Below are 15,239 nucleotides of genomic sequence, written 5' to 3'. Positions count from 1 at the left end.
TGTACAATTTAAAATTGAATCACTATCACAAAATATAATTTTTTTGTGAAAACAACAAACGTTCAATCTTTTTATATTTTAAATTCAAATTATTGCGGAACTCGAACTTTTTTTTTTTTCTTTTTCAAAGTGGAACTCGAACTTAAGATGACATAAAACAAGGATACATTAATTTATGTTTCGCACCAAAATATTGGTTTTACACGCACGATCAGACCAGTTATACGATAAATTGTTTCCAATTATGTCATCGTATGGATTTAATATTCTGATTTTATTTCATGATTAATACCAATTCAAATAAGGGAAATGCTACATATACATAGAAGGTTATACATTGGGTTACACATTCTATATGAAATTACAAAATTATCCCTCCACTTTATTTGAAATTTTTTTTTCCAAAATACATCAAGGATAATAGTGATAAATTTGCCCCTAGCTAAAATTTCTTATCAAATATGAAATCTTCATCACGTTTTCAAATACAAAAACTATTGTGAAATTATCTCCTAGTTTATTTTATGACGAATTTCATATCCAATTCGACTCACGAAAAAATAATATTTTTTATATCAGAATTATTATTGCTATCTCTATATATAAGATCAAATCAACTCAGTCTCATAAATATTTAAAATCGTTTCACAACATACTTGATTATTTCCAAAATATTTCTTATATCTTTGTGTTTGAATATTTTAATATTTTTTTTGAATATCCTATTTGGATCATGTATGTTGTGTCATCATTTAAAATTATTTTGAGACTATTATTGTTTATTGTTATTCTCTTCTCTCATCAAAGTCTTCATGTTTCTCCCCTATAATATGAATATATATATGTTGTCTCCTCAAATGTGCATGTTCTCTTTCTTCCTCGCCATTCTCAGCAAATCAACCACCACTACACAGAAGTAATCTGGTGCTTGATTTCTCCATTAATATTCGCAGCCATTTGAGGATTTTCTGTTGGAGGCGAACATGGAGAGAGATTTCATGGGATTGACGGTGAAGAACGAAACCCCCGACGAAATCTACGACTCCGGTAATCAGAATCCGACGCTTATGCTTTTTTCTATTCGTTTTCCGAATTCTTCCTGTTCATATATTCCGCAGCTTGTATAGGAACGAGCTGTATTAAGATATGTCTCACGTTAGTAGGATAACGATATAAGGTCTTGGACGACCTTTTTACTTGAGCTAGCTTTCGGGGTTGAGTTATGTTCAAATCCAATTTATTAACTAGCTAAAATCTAGAAATCTAGAAATTTTGCTTATTGCATGTATTTTGTGCGTGGTTTGTGGATATGTTTTCGTAGATATTAGAAGCTTGAACTTCGAAACACTTGATATATTTCGGGAAACCGATAGGAACATGAACTCCATTATTTCCTTGTAGGTGTTTGATTTTTAAAATACAAATTGAAGTAGAGTTTCTTTCAAGTTCAATGCTTATCACCAGCTGTCAAATTGTGGTTATATAAATATATATACTTTTGTTTTTGTATAGTATATAAATGTAGTATGTGATGTTGCTTTGAGTAAAATAATGTATCATGTATGGAGTCAGGGGGTGGATTGTTCACGTTTTGTGAGAATATATATAATTCAAATGGGCAGTAAAATAATCACTCTTGTGTGTTAATTATATATATTTTTGTTGTGGCGTTTACGGCGCACATTTGAGATTCAGGTTGCATTATTCAGGCCTTCCGAGTTTTTAAAATTATATCATGCTGTATTTTATATATTTATTCGGCATCGTGATGATAATTAGTGGATGCTAGTCAAATATCGAAGACAAAGCGTTTCACAAGTTAATTATTTTCATTGCATGTATATAATCGGTCGATCTATCTCACGAAATATATCCGTCATATGTATGGATCGGATCGACGGTTCTCATGAAAATAAATTGGTTATATATATACTGCGATGATTATATAAGTCGTTTTTTTGGTTATATCAAATATATATGTAGTCTAATTTCTATATTTAGAATTTTTTTTTTGTTTTTTTTTACTAATATATCTCTATGAATTAAATATTGGAAAATATGCAATATTTATTTTTTAAATTAGTTTAATATAGATAAAATAGAAACTTTATTTGTAAACTTTATCTTGTCAAGACCATGTGCAAAATAAAATAAAATGTATATTCAAGATGAATACAGTATAAAATAAGATGATGATGCAACGCCAAAATTTAGCAGTAGATTTTATGTCTTGTCTGTTGCGATAGCGCAGTATTTCTAATATTAATTTCCCTTGTGGGTTTCTTGTGATAGTTAAATATGCCAACATGCACCCAATAAAGATATTTAATTATTATATATATTTGTAAAGCAACAGTGTTTATATTTTAAAATGAGATGTCACCTTCAAGAAGACGTCACCCCCAATATATTTAATATTTTTGTGCTACAATAACATATCATATCACGGATGAATATATTATACCTGGCCACAATGAGAAGGATTTTTTTTATATATTTTAAATAATCTGGTGTATATTTAATAGATTTAAACTGATTTGACCATATGGATTTGTATATTCTATACAGGTACCGCATCAATCAGTACAATAATTCATGGTATTATACTGCGCATGAGATGCTAAAAATTAATTTTTTAAAGTGGATCAACATGTTCGCATCCCTTTTCCAGCCACACTTTGAGTTATTTAAGTGAAACTCATGTATTATACTCCCTGTGATTGATGTTAAAATAATATACAAGTTGCCATATTTTTTGTCCATTTATTCAGTTTAAAGCCACATATTGAGTTGCATGTTTAAAGAAACTCCTGTATTATATTGTTATTTGGTGTTGAAATGTTGTACAATTTGCAGTAGTTTGATATTGCACGCAGTTTTGAAAGTAGCCTTTGTATATTACTGTTAAGTGGTCATTGAGAATCAGGTAATTTAGCTTGAAACGAGGTGCATGAATTCGTCGAAAAGGCGGTATCTTGTTTGATTATATTGATTGATTTGTATTTTGGTTGTATAGCTCCAGCAAGAAGTTTAGCAATGCAGTGGTCATTCTCAAACAAGGCTTCAGCTCTTCCTCAGCTCTTATCTTTCCAGGATGTGCATGAAGAAAAACCCAAGACGGGTTTCGATTCCCTGGCGTCGACTGGGTTGGTGTCCATAACAACTACTGAAGCTTTTGGCCCTGATCACAATCCCTACTCTGGTGTCATGCAGGTTTGCATCCTCGATTTGTGTTTATGAAGAATCATATCCGTGTTTGATTCACAAGTTCTGAGAGGATGGCTTCTGTGCTTTTGTTTGTAGACTTTTTTTTTTATTGTATTTTCGATTTGTGGTGTTCAGAAAAACGTGGTTCCTGAAAAGCAAACGGGACCTTGGTACAAGATGACTACGTATCCTGCAAAGCACCTTGACTCACGTACGATCCATCGATCCATTCTCAATCAAGAAAATGCGGCGGTTTCGCCTACCGGACTGCACCTGATAGGTCCTGCAAGCCCACAGCCTCTTGCAGGAATTTCGAGGGCTCATCACATCCAAGCCATTCCTTCTAGCAGCCCTGTCGTGGGAACCACAGATTTAAGGTATGACAGAGACATGGAGGTAGAACCTTGATATAAGAACATGAATTTGAATCTTACTATGAGGAAAATAACTAAATGTTTGAATCAAACTGGAATTTTTTGGCAGAAATATTCCCAAGATCTCAACTGCCCCTGCTCAGTTGACCTTATTCTACGCTGGTTCAGTGTGCGTATATGATAATATATCTCCCCAGAAGGTGCGTCATATGATATATCTCATTTAGTTTCTTTTCTTGATTTTGTGGGATTCATTTTGTTGGATGGATGCAGGCTCAAGCAATCATGCTATTAGCTGGAAACGGGCCTACCACGCCTTCAAGCACGACGGTTCCAGTAGCTCCGGTTCAAGCACCCATGCCTCAGTCTTCTGTTCTTGATGGACTTGTTGTAAGCCAACCATATGGCTCAAACCCCTACCATTCAGGGCGCATACCCATAACAGCTCTCAGCATGTCTCACTCTACTATCAACAACAGAACTACACTAAATCCAGGAGTTACCTTACCTTCTTCCAGTAGAATAGAGCCTAAAAATGTCATCAACTCGTTTGGATCTGATCCTGCTAGTGCTACCTTACTTTCAAGTAATTTTGGGTTTCTCTTTGATTCATGTTTTCTTCAGTTCTTATGATACTTTTTATTGATGTTTTCTTCATTTTGTTCAGGCACTGTACCTCAATTTCGCCGAAAGTCTTTGGCTCGGTTTTTAGAGAAACGCAAGGAAAGGTACTCTCCATCTTTTGCATGCTTACTAACTTATGATCATTGCTTAAATCTCTGCACTCAACTCAATGTGATCCAAGCTGAATGATTTATATTGCTGAATCCAGGGTAATCGCTCAAGCCCCATATACAGACACGCAGACTTCAGATAGAGACGTCATCGAAGCTGGTAATACAAGCATGTCTGTTAACTCTAGAGTCTCGTGTCCTGCACCAGCTAACAGTTGATCTAGCTAAGTTCAGTGGACATCAAGTACATAGAAGCAAGCTACTAAACTTTTCATGATGATATATTGGCCTTCAATGTTGCATTCTTTGTTGCTGTTGTACCTCTTAATTATTGTAATTAAGTTTTGTTTTGTTATTTTCATTGTGATTGAACACAATATATGGCAAGTTTATCATTCACATTGTATACATATTGATTCGACGAACGTTAGTGTGATAGTATTTACTCTTTTAGCAGAAAAAAAATTGGTCTGTTATTCAGTATATTACTGATTACATGATGCTACTTGAGGATAAATTCGTGCTTTGAATGCATAAACAGGCAGCAACTACATGTTGGTGCACATAGTTTCACCATTTTGTTGGTTCATACAATATCCGAGAACTCTTAAGAAAAGGAAAGAAACAAGAAAAGAAACCACTTTCGAAAAAATCACAAATGTTGTAAGCTTTAAGCTTTCCATATAATATATATGCTCTATGGTTGTCTTTCTCAATACTTGCCTTCTCATCCTATTAGAAGACCTCAGGACCAGATTTCCAAAAGGTTACAGAGTATGGAATGTATTAGCTAGAAATGAAATGATCTAATATGCAATAGTTTCTGTTGCATCGTCAACCATTAGAAGCCATAGATCTCCCAATTGGACTCTCGGGCATGGACAAAGTGATGCAATGTCAGCACACAAGATTTTCTTACTTGGAGAGCCCTGACCAGAAGATGACGCCCCCTCTGGTTGAGAAGCTACTCACAACCTGTCCCGTCTTTCCTCTGTCGAAAGCTGGTGCTTCATTGTCTCCTCTAGTAAACAAAATTAAACTAAAACAAATCAAACTTCACATAATCATCTGGCTTTACATCTCAAATTGCATTTTGGAAAAGCACATGCTAAAAAGTAGGTCTTTTGGGAGACGGTGAGATTGATCTACCTTGCCCATATTTTTTACAATAAAAAGTATTACTTTTGACATCAAAAATAATATTTTTTTAATCGGTAACCCAAATAGAAAATCTGTCTTACAAAATAATTGACCCATGAACCGTCTCACAAGAGATTTTATGTTTGTTATAATGGTTAACACTCGAAATACGCATTACCTTCATTAGAGAAGAAACCAATTGATGTGAGACATTAAGGCAAGGATGTATCCATTCTGCACAATATATCCACTTTAATCATGTTAGATTTGGCAGCATCTAGTAATGGATCTAATGCAAGAGTCTTGTTGAAGCAGAACTTGGCTTCCTCCCAGCGACCCTCAGCTACAAAAACAAGACCGAGATTATTATATGCAGGAGCATATCCTGGCTGCAGTTCAAGAGCCTTGCTGAACATTGCCTTTGCGCGTTCATATTTTCTTAACTGGCGATAAAAATTCCCAAGATTGGAGAATATAGTGTGTTCCTGTGGAGATGTAGCTAAGGACAGGGCATGTTTGTATACTTCTTCAGCCTGTGCATTTTGCTCCAGTAGCTGTAGTGAGATGCCTGAGAAGAATTTTCAGGTATATAAAATGGTGAAAGATAGAAACTACGACACATTAAATATACATGTTCTGAAGCAAAAAAGATTTAAAAATTGCACTTACCCAGATTTGACCACGTGTAAACACAGTCATTCTGACGAATGGCTGCTGCCTTGAGGTATGTCTGAGACATTTTAAATTGCTGAGTATAAAGGCAATGAAGGCCAATTTGATGCCATTGCACAGCATCATCCGGGTCTTCTCCTATTGCCTGATTAATGGAAGAAAGCATATAAGAAAGGGACGTCAAAAACAAAAACAAAAACAAAAAACAAAATTTTACGTGACATTAGTCCACTTCTTTCTAATACATGCATATATATGTAAGGTGCCAAAATTAATCATCAAGTGCCATCTTGAACGTCAAAGACGCAATCAATCATCTAGAATTTATTAATAAATTTGTATTTTATCAAAAAAAAAAATCAATCACCTGAATATATTAATAAATTAGTATTTTATCAACAAAAAAAAAAACAAATCAATCATCTCATTTTTGTTTTTTCAAGACAGCTAACACCCACAAAGGATAGTAAATGACACTCCACAACATTTCCAAGTATGCAGCATCACCATGGAGGGGCTTCTTACACTTTGTCGAAAACAGAATTTATTTTCAATTTATGTTAATAACTTTTGAATCGTTGAGTATACGGAAATTTCTGATTCCATTCTGATCTGCTTCTCCTTTTGTGATACATCAACATTTTATAGTCCCTAGGCATACAATCAACGGAAGAAGAAGTAAAAGTGAAAAATTGTTTCTAGTTAAGAAGACATGAACCATATGAAACTAGAAAATTCTAGGATTAGGACTACACTTGATAGAAAATCTTCCCCTTATGTGAAGATGATATATTATATGATAAAAAACTCCTCTTTAATAAGATCGGTATGTTATACCATATATAATTGGTTTCTCCAATGTTTTCAATCCCTCAGAAAAGTTCCAAGTTTTATTAAGAATTATTCAAAAACATTACCATGAATGTGTAGAACACAGAACCACGTTCATGAGAGGATACAAAATATAACCTGCTTAAGACTGTACATAGCACGATCTTTAACTTCTAGCAATTCCTGTCGCTCAATTTCAAATGTTGATGCAATCTCATGTTGGGCTTTGTGGGCCACAGCAAGACCTGCCCATGCTATGGGAGGCTCAATGGCTGTGGAATCTCCTTCTCTTAGCAGAGAAGCCATCTCATTCCCAGCCCAAGTGAGCTGTTCATTAGGATTCTGAGACCTTTCTGCATCTCTGACTCGGTGAACTCCAATAGCATATCGTGTCGCTAAGCAATTTGGCTCCAGTTTTCCAGCCTATAAAGCAAGAAGGCAAGAGCAAAGAACTTGAAATCTTAACACCATATAACAGAAAAAAGTTGATAGATATACCAATCACGTAGAGTAAAAATATTGGATTTAAGAAAAGGATAAAACTTCGTCTATGAGATAACTTACCGGAAATTAAAGTACAAAATAAAATAACAGAAACAAACCAAAAAAAAAAGCCAATACTGCTGAAAAGCAGTGATCAAAGTTAAGGGGCCAGAAGTACCTTTTCCAAGCATTTTCCAGAAGCTTTGTAATCACCAGTCAAATAATATGCACTGGCCAGATTTGTCCATACATGAGCTGCCCTGGGGTCAGCTTTTGCAGCAGCTAATAAACACTCCTTGGCAACATTCGAAGCCTCAACCTGATCCGCAAAAGTTCTGGTATCAGCGTTGGCCCCAGCACCTATACAAGAAAAAACTTCAGAATAGTAGTATCTAAATCTGACCGAAGGAAAAGAAAACCGTTTTAAGTAATCAACAATGCTAATGCTGATTATAGGATTTAGGCGCATTATGCCAGAGACAAGCATCCTTATGAACTAGAAACTTAGGTGGCGTTCAGTTTGACTTTCATCCATATCTAATTATAAAATTTATGGAAGAGCTCTACAGTATTTTTTGAAGATAATATTGATTTGCATTTGAATAAGAATTCTGAAAAGGACCAGCTTGGATAGCGAAGCTGTGGCTAAAGAAAGTGTTTTTAGGAAAACCAGAAGCAGTTTTTTATGTTAGGATAAAATAGTGAAAGAAAGCTTCTTTTCAGTAGAAGGAGAAGCAGAAGCAGAAGCAGAAACAGAAACAGAAACAAAAAAACTCAAATTTTTTAGCTTTTAGTAAAGTACTTTTTTAAGTAGTTTTAAAAAAAACTTATCCGTCAGATAAAAATAAAATAAAATCTTGTCCATGCAAACACCACTTTCTGCTTAAAAATGCTTTTTCTTTTAAATTACTTTTTGTTAGACAACTTATTAATCTAAATGCACTCGTAGCGATATGCATATATAAAATAGACGAAATAGTATACCTATTAGTAGAAAAAAAAAGGAGCAAGAAATATTATGTAATGACTATGTTTTTAATATTGATTGAAAATGTGAAATAAAATGTGGGGTGAACTTCGGAAAAAAGGTTCCAAGTTGTGAATTATGATTTGACCAAAGAATGGTTGGGCTCCTTAGTTGAGTCAAGACTCAAGACCCTGACACAACATCTTAGACATCCTGACTTCAGTTAAATTTCAAAAGGGATACCTGAGACCACTGAACCATATTTATATAAAAGGATGGCCGCATAGTTGATTAAAGCTGCAGAATGATTGTGATCTTTCAAAACCAAATCTTGGAAACACCTCTCTGAAAGCTCCAAATGCCCACTGGGACATAATTTATTACAACCATCAAATTATCATATGTGAATTAGCTCAACATGCATGATGAATAATGCAATTGCTATCATATGTGAATTAGCACAATATGCATCCATAAAAGATAGCTCGTCTGTAAACTAACAAATATAGTTGCAAAACAAGCCACCAACTTCAATATATTTACTCAAACTATGAACAAACATGTCAATGCATCTATATCCAACTGCTTGATTTTATTACTAATCTGAATGCTGCCTTATTTCAGATTACCAAGAAACATCAACAGTATAACACACTTGTATTTGCATATTGCGAGGCATGTACATGACATATTTTTCAAATAAATCAATTGTGGATAACATGTGACTGAATTAATGTTATTGGATGTGACCACTTAGAAAACGTAAGATTGCATAATTGTTCGATCTTATCATAAGTTTAAAAACAAACAGCCCAACCAACTTGCACCTCTTGAGAAAACTCCATCAAACAAATAACTGGGAAAAAAAAAAAGAATTTTCAAAAACATGAATAAATTCCAAAAAAGTCCTTTCACATGCCTAAGATATAAACATCATGTTTTCCACTTACCCTTGAAGATATGCGACTCCAAGGTTTCCAAGGCAATCCAGGTTGTCAGGAGCAATCTCCAACAAAGAAGAAAATACGGTGATAGCACTCTATGGAAGAGCGGGAGTAGAGTTAATTTAATATCTTACAATAAAAGCCTACACTAGCTTGTTGACACAAAAATATTTCTATTTGCACCTGCGAGCGACCTGTTCGAAGTAGTAGTAAACCGAGCGTGTTCCAAACAGATGCTTGTCTAACATCTGTCTTGACGGACTCCCTCATTTTCAAACAAATTTCATCAAGTTCTTGCGATTCAAGTTCTTCATCCAAGTTTGAGTTTTCAAAGCTTTCTAGCAGTATACACTGCATGAGGGATGAATTAATTAATAACCAAGTTAATCAAGGGAATTAAGAAAAAGTCAAATTCATAATGCTATTGCAGTTTCAGCATAAAAGTTAACCACCTGTGCATGATGGAGTTGAACCACTGAAAGTAACTCTGGTCTGTCAATTTCTTCTTCAGAGCGAAGTAATATCTCAGCTGCCTTTTCATATGCCAAAATTGCCTAGAAATAATTTCATTATAGAGGATGCTACCAAAAACATGCATAAACATACAAAAGGTTAGCAGGCTACCTTTTGAGGTTGGCCCATTCGTTGATACATTAACCCAAGTATAAAATGAGAATGCATATTCTTCGGCATCTTTCGTGCAACATGTGCCAATCCCTGACATTTAAATAGGTCAGCATGGTGCAATTTAATACATGCAGAAGCGCCTCTACCAGATTGAGTACTTGTGGCAATGGGTTCTAAATCCTCAATCTTAGATTCATTCATTGTAGATATTCGATTAAGATACCCTTGCTAATCCATTCGGGCAGTTCATGTGACATAAAAGGATTAAGCATTAAATATTGTACTATGGATCATTTATAATCACCTGAATATTAGCCATCTTAAATCTGACAGAAATGATAAGTTGTCCCATGTATACATGGAATTGCACAATTTTTCATGTCTCAAAAATCAAATCAGAAAATGATGTACCCTCTTTGTGCTTTTTTGTTCCAAATAAACTAAATTCCACCATGTGAGAAGTAGATTTGAAAGAAGGCTAGTGATAACCATGTGGTACTAATTCCATAAATAGAGTAGATAAAATTTCTCTAAGAACGAAAAAAAGAAATCAGCTTTTCATTGTATAAGAAGAACAACATGATAAAATGTCAACTGGATGCCACATACGATTGGCCCAAGAACAAAAGCTACTAGTTGACAACTTATATATAGGAAATCAATCACATATCTATCTTTGGGTGGGAAGACTCTAATGATGCTTTACATATTCTATAGTCTCCAGCCCAAGCTAAAATGTCAAAACAGATAGAGAGCTCAACACAGCAAAATTAAACAATGAACAGTTGGCGCGAACAATATTTTATAAAACTTAGGCTAGTTGTTGCACAATATTTTATTGTACTGGCTAAAAACAGTTCAAATGAAAACTTCTAAAAAAAATTCTTCCTTTTATCGTCTCCGAGTATGAGACATTGGCAGGTCAATTAAAGGAAAAGGAAACTTCACCATTTCAAGAAGGATGACACACAGGAGAGTGTCCAGTCCTTTTCCTTGCATTAATTTGTTTTCAGGTTCAGGTGCAAATCATGGTGAAGATGTGAAAACAAAAACTTACAGTTTTAAGACTGCTAACTTTTTCCTCACGAGAACTGGGTACCCCTAGACCATTTTGGTCAGCGTCTGTATCAGCTCCACAGCAATCAGGAGGGTACTCCGGCTTACTAGTTCTGGAACGACATTTCCCAACTTTCTTGGATTGGGAAGTTTCCACATCCAACATGTCTACATCTTTATGCATCAACGCGATCTTTTCTGAAATTGTTTCATCGGTAATCGTCCTACATAAATAACAATTAAAGTTAAAAATCAATGGATAATATTGACATTATCAAACAAATGACAGATCACTCAAGCTGAAATAAAAAAGTTTTCTACTCAGCCTTTCATTCACAAATGACAGATATCACTCGAGCTGAAATAAAAAAGTTTTCTACTCAGCCTTTCATTCACTTAGATAGACTGATGTATGCATAGTGTGGATTGGGCCACAATTAAAAAGTAAAAAAGTGTATTTCTTTGTTTAAGGAATTAGGAGAAAATGAAACACGGGTGCTCAAATCAGAGAAAAAGGTTGATGAGCAATAGAATGAGGATAAATAGAAATATGGCTGTGTCCTGCTTATTGGAGATTCTTTTATGAAAAAAAAAAAAAAAAATTAATTATGATATATTATTACCAGGCAGACAAAAAAGATAAATTTTAGCATTCAACAGATTAGGATAAAAGCTAAATCTAACTGATGCTGTAAATGTTACATAAATTCAATACTAGGAGCTCTCATATTTACTAATACATAATCATTACGCAAATTTTATAGCCAGTGCGACAACGGCTTCCTGGATAATGCTCAGATATAATTTGATTAGAAAAGGGAAAGACCTGAGCTTAGGCTCCTGGAACGGAAAAAAGTAAACAAGAAATGAATACCTTCGATCTTACAGTGAAAAATCAACAGTGATTCTGCTTAAATTCGACATTAGGTACCCTTCTTATTGATTTATTTCATTAAAATCATCCTCATAATTGCCAGATTCATGGATATTTTCAAAACCGACCCGAAAAATAATCACAACATATTAATTGAATAAAACAACTCATCGATCACCGCAGCCTCATTTTTGTCGCATCTAATCCACCTCTTAAATACAGATATGCATTCCTAATGAAGCTCAGAAATTATAAATGCATACTTAAACAAACAGATTATTTATCTGTGAACGTGCTCGTCCCTAATCAACTCACTCACAGTAAATAACATTAGAACTAAGAAGCATACTAACAAGCTTCAAAGAATCGTTCAAAAGGGCCTTAATTCGGCGTGCCTCAGCTACATTTGGAGGGTCCAAATCCACACACTCAACTCACGAGGTAAAAATACAATGTTATAAGATTATAACACATACACATAAGATAATTCTAGTCGGAAATACCAAAATGTAGAGAAAAAATTACTAATAAAAATAATTTAGCAAATATATAGCAGAAGCATGGAAAAAGCCAAAACCTTGAGACAGGAAACAGCGAAGAACAGGTGTGAGAGTCTGACTCCGGCGGTTCGATATTGAGATCAGCCACGACCATCGTTCCCGGAGGTAGAGGCGGTGGAGACGTGTTTCCGGCAAGATTTTCGGTTCCTACGGGCGGCGGAACGGCGGCCGCTGGGTGAGGTCGGGACATTTTTCCTGCCGAAGTGGCAAACATGTGAAAAAAAAAAAAAAAAATGGAAATAAACGTTCCACTTTCTTTTCTTGTTTTCTTCTATTTAGTTGACTTCTTATTTTATTTTAGTTGACTTGTTGTTATTATTATTATTATTATTATTATTATTATTATTATTATTAAGATAAGTTAATTTTATATATAATTATGATCCATTATAAAGAAAATATTTGTGATTTTTTTTTGTTGCCAATGATATGTAGTTTATCTAGCAACAATGTTCCAAATATGATATGAAATCTCGAATCCATTATGATAATTTCCTCCTCCAACTCAACTCAAAAAAAAAAAAATTATTTTGTTGTAGTAGGCAATTATTGTTGGATAGTGTGTGCATTTTTTAAAAAGAAAAAGAAAAAGATAATGATATATTTATATACTTATATAAAAATATTTGTAATTTGTATGATTTGTGAATTTTTGAATTTGTGTGTATATAAATTTAGCTGTTATATTAAATGTAATATGCTTCACCGATATGAGATTATACTTTAGTTATATAGTAAAATAATATAACACTACTCTTTCAAAAAAAAAATAATATAACACTACACATAGAATAGATATACATACACACTATTGAAATTAGAAACACTGCATGAAAACGATTATATAATTCCTTATCCAAAAATTATCATTAAATTATCTTTTTATGATAAATTGTAAAAATTATTGCATATTGTTTTTAAATTTAACATAATCCTTACTACTTTGAAATTATTTACATCAAAATAATGTTTATGCATGGATCATATGTCCCATATTAGGATAAACACTGGAACCCAGATTATATATATACTATCTATAAAGCATTAGACCCTTGTAATTATTTTAGGTGTTTTGAGGTAACTTTATCCAGTTTTCAAAATTTTTTAATTATTTAAGTATTTTTAGATCCATAATATCTATATTTCTAAAATTTTAAAATTTAAACAGTTATATCACTCTTAATATTTAAAAAAATAGTGTTAAAAATCATTAATTTAAAAATAACAAAAATTGTCATGTTTAAATAATTATTCTAACTCTACAAGAGGGTGCAGATGAGCACTAGTATGTATTAAATATTATATTTCTATACAAAACACTTAATTTATATATAAAAAAATTTAATCCAATTTTTTACAAATAATTTTATTTTGTAAAATTTAGATGCATTTAAATTATATAAACATTACAAAAATTTACGCTAAAAAAACATTACACAAAATTGAAACTTTTTTTTTTAAAAAAATACATATATATTTGTAAAGAAATTTAATTTAAATTTTTATTTATAATTAAGTTATAAATTTTAAATTTTAAATATAATCATTATTTATCGTAAAATTCATAGCTTCTTTATATTAAATTATTCTAATTCGCCATATTATATTATGGTGTTATACTTCCTTGATTTCCATGTATAAGGGCATCCACAGTGGGAGCTCACTGTCCCACGTGGCTTAAGGGAAAGAGCCCTTGTCAGACAACTCTTGCTTTTAATTTTTTTAAATTTTTTTTATTATTTAAATATATATAAATATAACCATTATTATATATTATATATACATACACACTTTTCTTCCTCCACCGTTTTTTTTTTCTTCTTTTTCGTCTTTTCTTTTTAATTTATTGTATCCGTTACTTCAAATTTTTTTAGTATTTTTTATTATTAAATATTATATATATTAATATTTTTTATTATTTAATTTAATAATATATATATATCTGTTATGCAGACACGTGTATTGCCTTTTGTTTATTTTGTTTGTATTTTTAATTTGCATGTAAAGTTAAAAAAAATGTTAAAATATATATTTTTAATTAAAAATAGCCGTTAAAAGTTTCCTATAAATACACTGCATATTTTCAGTTTTTCATGCTACAATTCTTTCACACACAAAAATACACAATATTATTAATAAAAATAAGCTCTTTATATAAATTAAGTATATATAAATATATAAAATAAATTGATATTTTAAATATTTGAATTGAGTGTGGGGTCCATCAAAAAGTTGTTTGAGTTTTTGTTATAGTGGAAAATTGAATAAGGTTTTATGTTTTTGAGGTGGTGTTGATGTGGCGGAGAGAGAAGCACGAAAAAGCTCTCCGGGACTCTTTGCTATTGTGGATGCCCTAAGTATTATTATTTTTTTATTTTTATTTTTTTTGAATTGGGGGAGGGAATTTTTGTTATAATTGAGTCTCAAACCCGAGACCTTGTCCTATACTTGAAACTTTGGTGTCAGATGAGCTACATTTCATCTGCAGTATCATTAAAATTTAAAACTGCATAATTTTCATCCAAAAAAACTGCCTAGTAACGAGTATTATTTATTAAAATAAAATAGGATACGAATTTTCTGGTAAAAAAAGGATATATTATTCGAAAAATTAAAGATTTTATTGAAGCATTTTTCTATAATTCTTTTTTTTAGAGGAGTTTTTTTCTATAATTCAATAGATAACTATCGAATCATTTTTCAAAGATATATCTCATTACAACTCGATTCTTCTATAAAATAAAGTAAAATAGATGCACTAAATTTGTAA

The 15,239-nt window shown here is 32.6% G+C and overlaps 2 protein-coding genes across 3 annotated transcripts; one reads left to right on the top strand and one right to left on the bottom strand.

The window, feature by feature from the left end:
* The first annotated feature begins 903 nt into the window (after positions 1-903).
* LOC140880133 (protein TIFY 6B-like) lies at positions 904-4,752 on the top strand. Of its 2 annotated transcripts, none has more exons than XM_073284274.1 (7): positions 904-1,047; positions 3,017-3,213; positions 3,343-3,584; positions 3,691-3,781; positions 3,855-4,167; positions 4,249-4,309; positions 4,414-4,752. In XM_073284274.1, exons 1-7 carry the CDS (start codon positions 984-986, stop codon positions 4,532-4,534), a joined length of 1,089 nt encoding a protein of 362 aa, XP_073140375.1. In that variant the 5' UTR covers positions 904-983; the 3' UTR covers positions 4,535-4,752. The 2 variants fall into 2 exon arrangements, with proteins under 2 accessions (XP_073140375.1, XP_073140376.1); XM_073284275.1 differs by lacking the exon at positions 904-1,047 and adding an exon at positions 2,822-2,926.
* Positions 4,753-4,821: 69 nt separating this feature from the next.
* On the bottom strand, positions 4,822-12,687 carry LOC140880132 (uncharacterized). Its single transcript, XM_073284273.1, has 12 exons — positions 12,487-12,687; positions 11,037-11,259; positions 9,977-10,069; positions 9,805-9,906; positions 9,536-9,703; positions 9,359-9,447; positions 8,652-8,773; positions 7,620-7,801; positions 7,097-7,381; positions 6,125-6,272; positions 5,634-6,023; positions 4,822-5,336 (listed from the first exon to the last, which is right to left on the bottom strand). Exons 1-11 carry the CDS (start codon positions 12,681-12,683, stop codon positions 5,668-5,670), a joined length of 1,965 nt encoding a protein of 654 aa, XP_073140374.1. The 5' UTR covers positions 12,684-12,687; the 3' UTR covers positions 4,822-5,336; positions 5,634-5,667.
* Between the last annotated feature and the right edge of the window lie 2,552 nt (positions 12,688-15,239).

Source organism: Henckelia pumila, chromosome 2 (assembly GCF_033568475.1).
Source record: "Henckelia pumila isolate YLH828 chromosome 2, ASM3356847v2, whole genome shotgun sequence".
NCBI classification, from domain to species: Eukaryota; Viridiplantae; Streptophyta; class Magnoliopsida; order Lamiales; family Gesneriaceae; genus Henckelia; species Henckelia pumila.
This window is presented reverse-complemented; position numbering and strand designations above follow the sequence as displayed.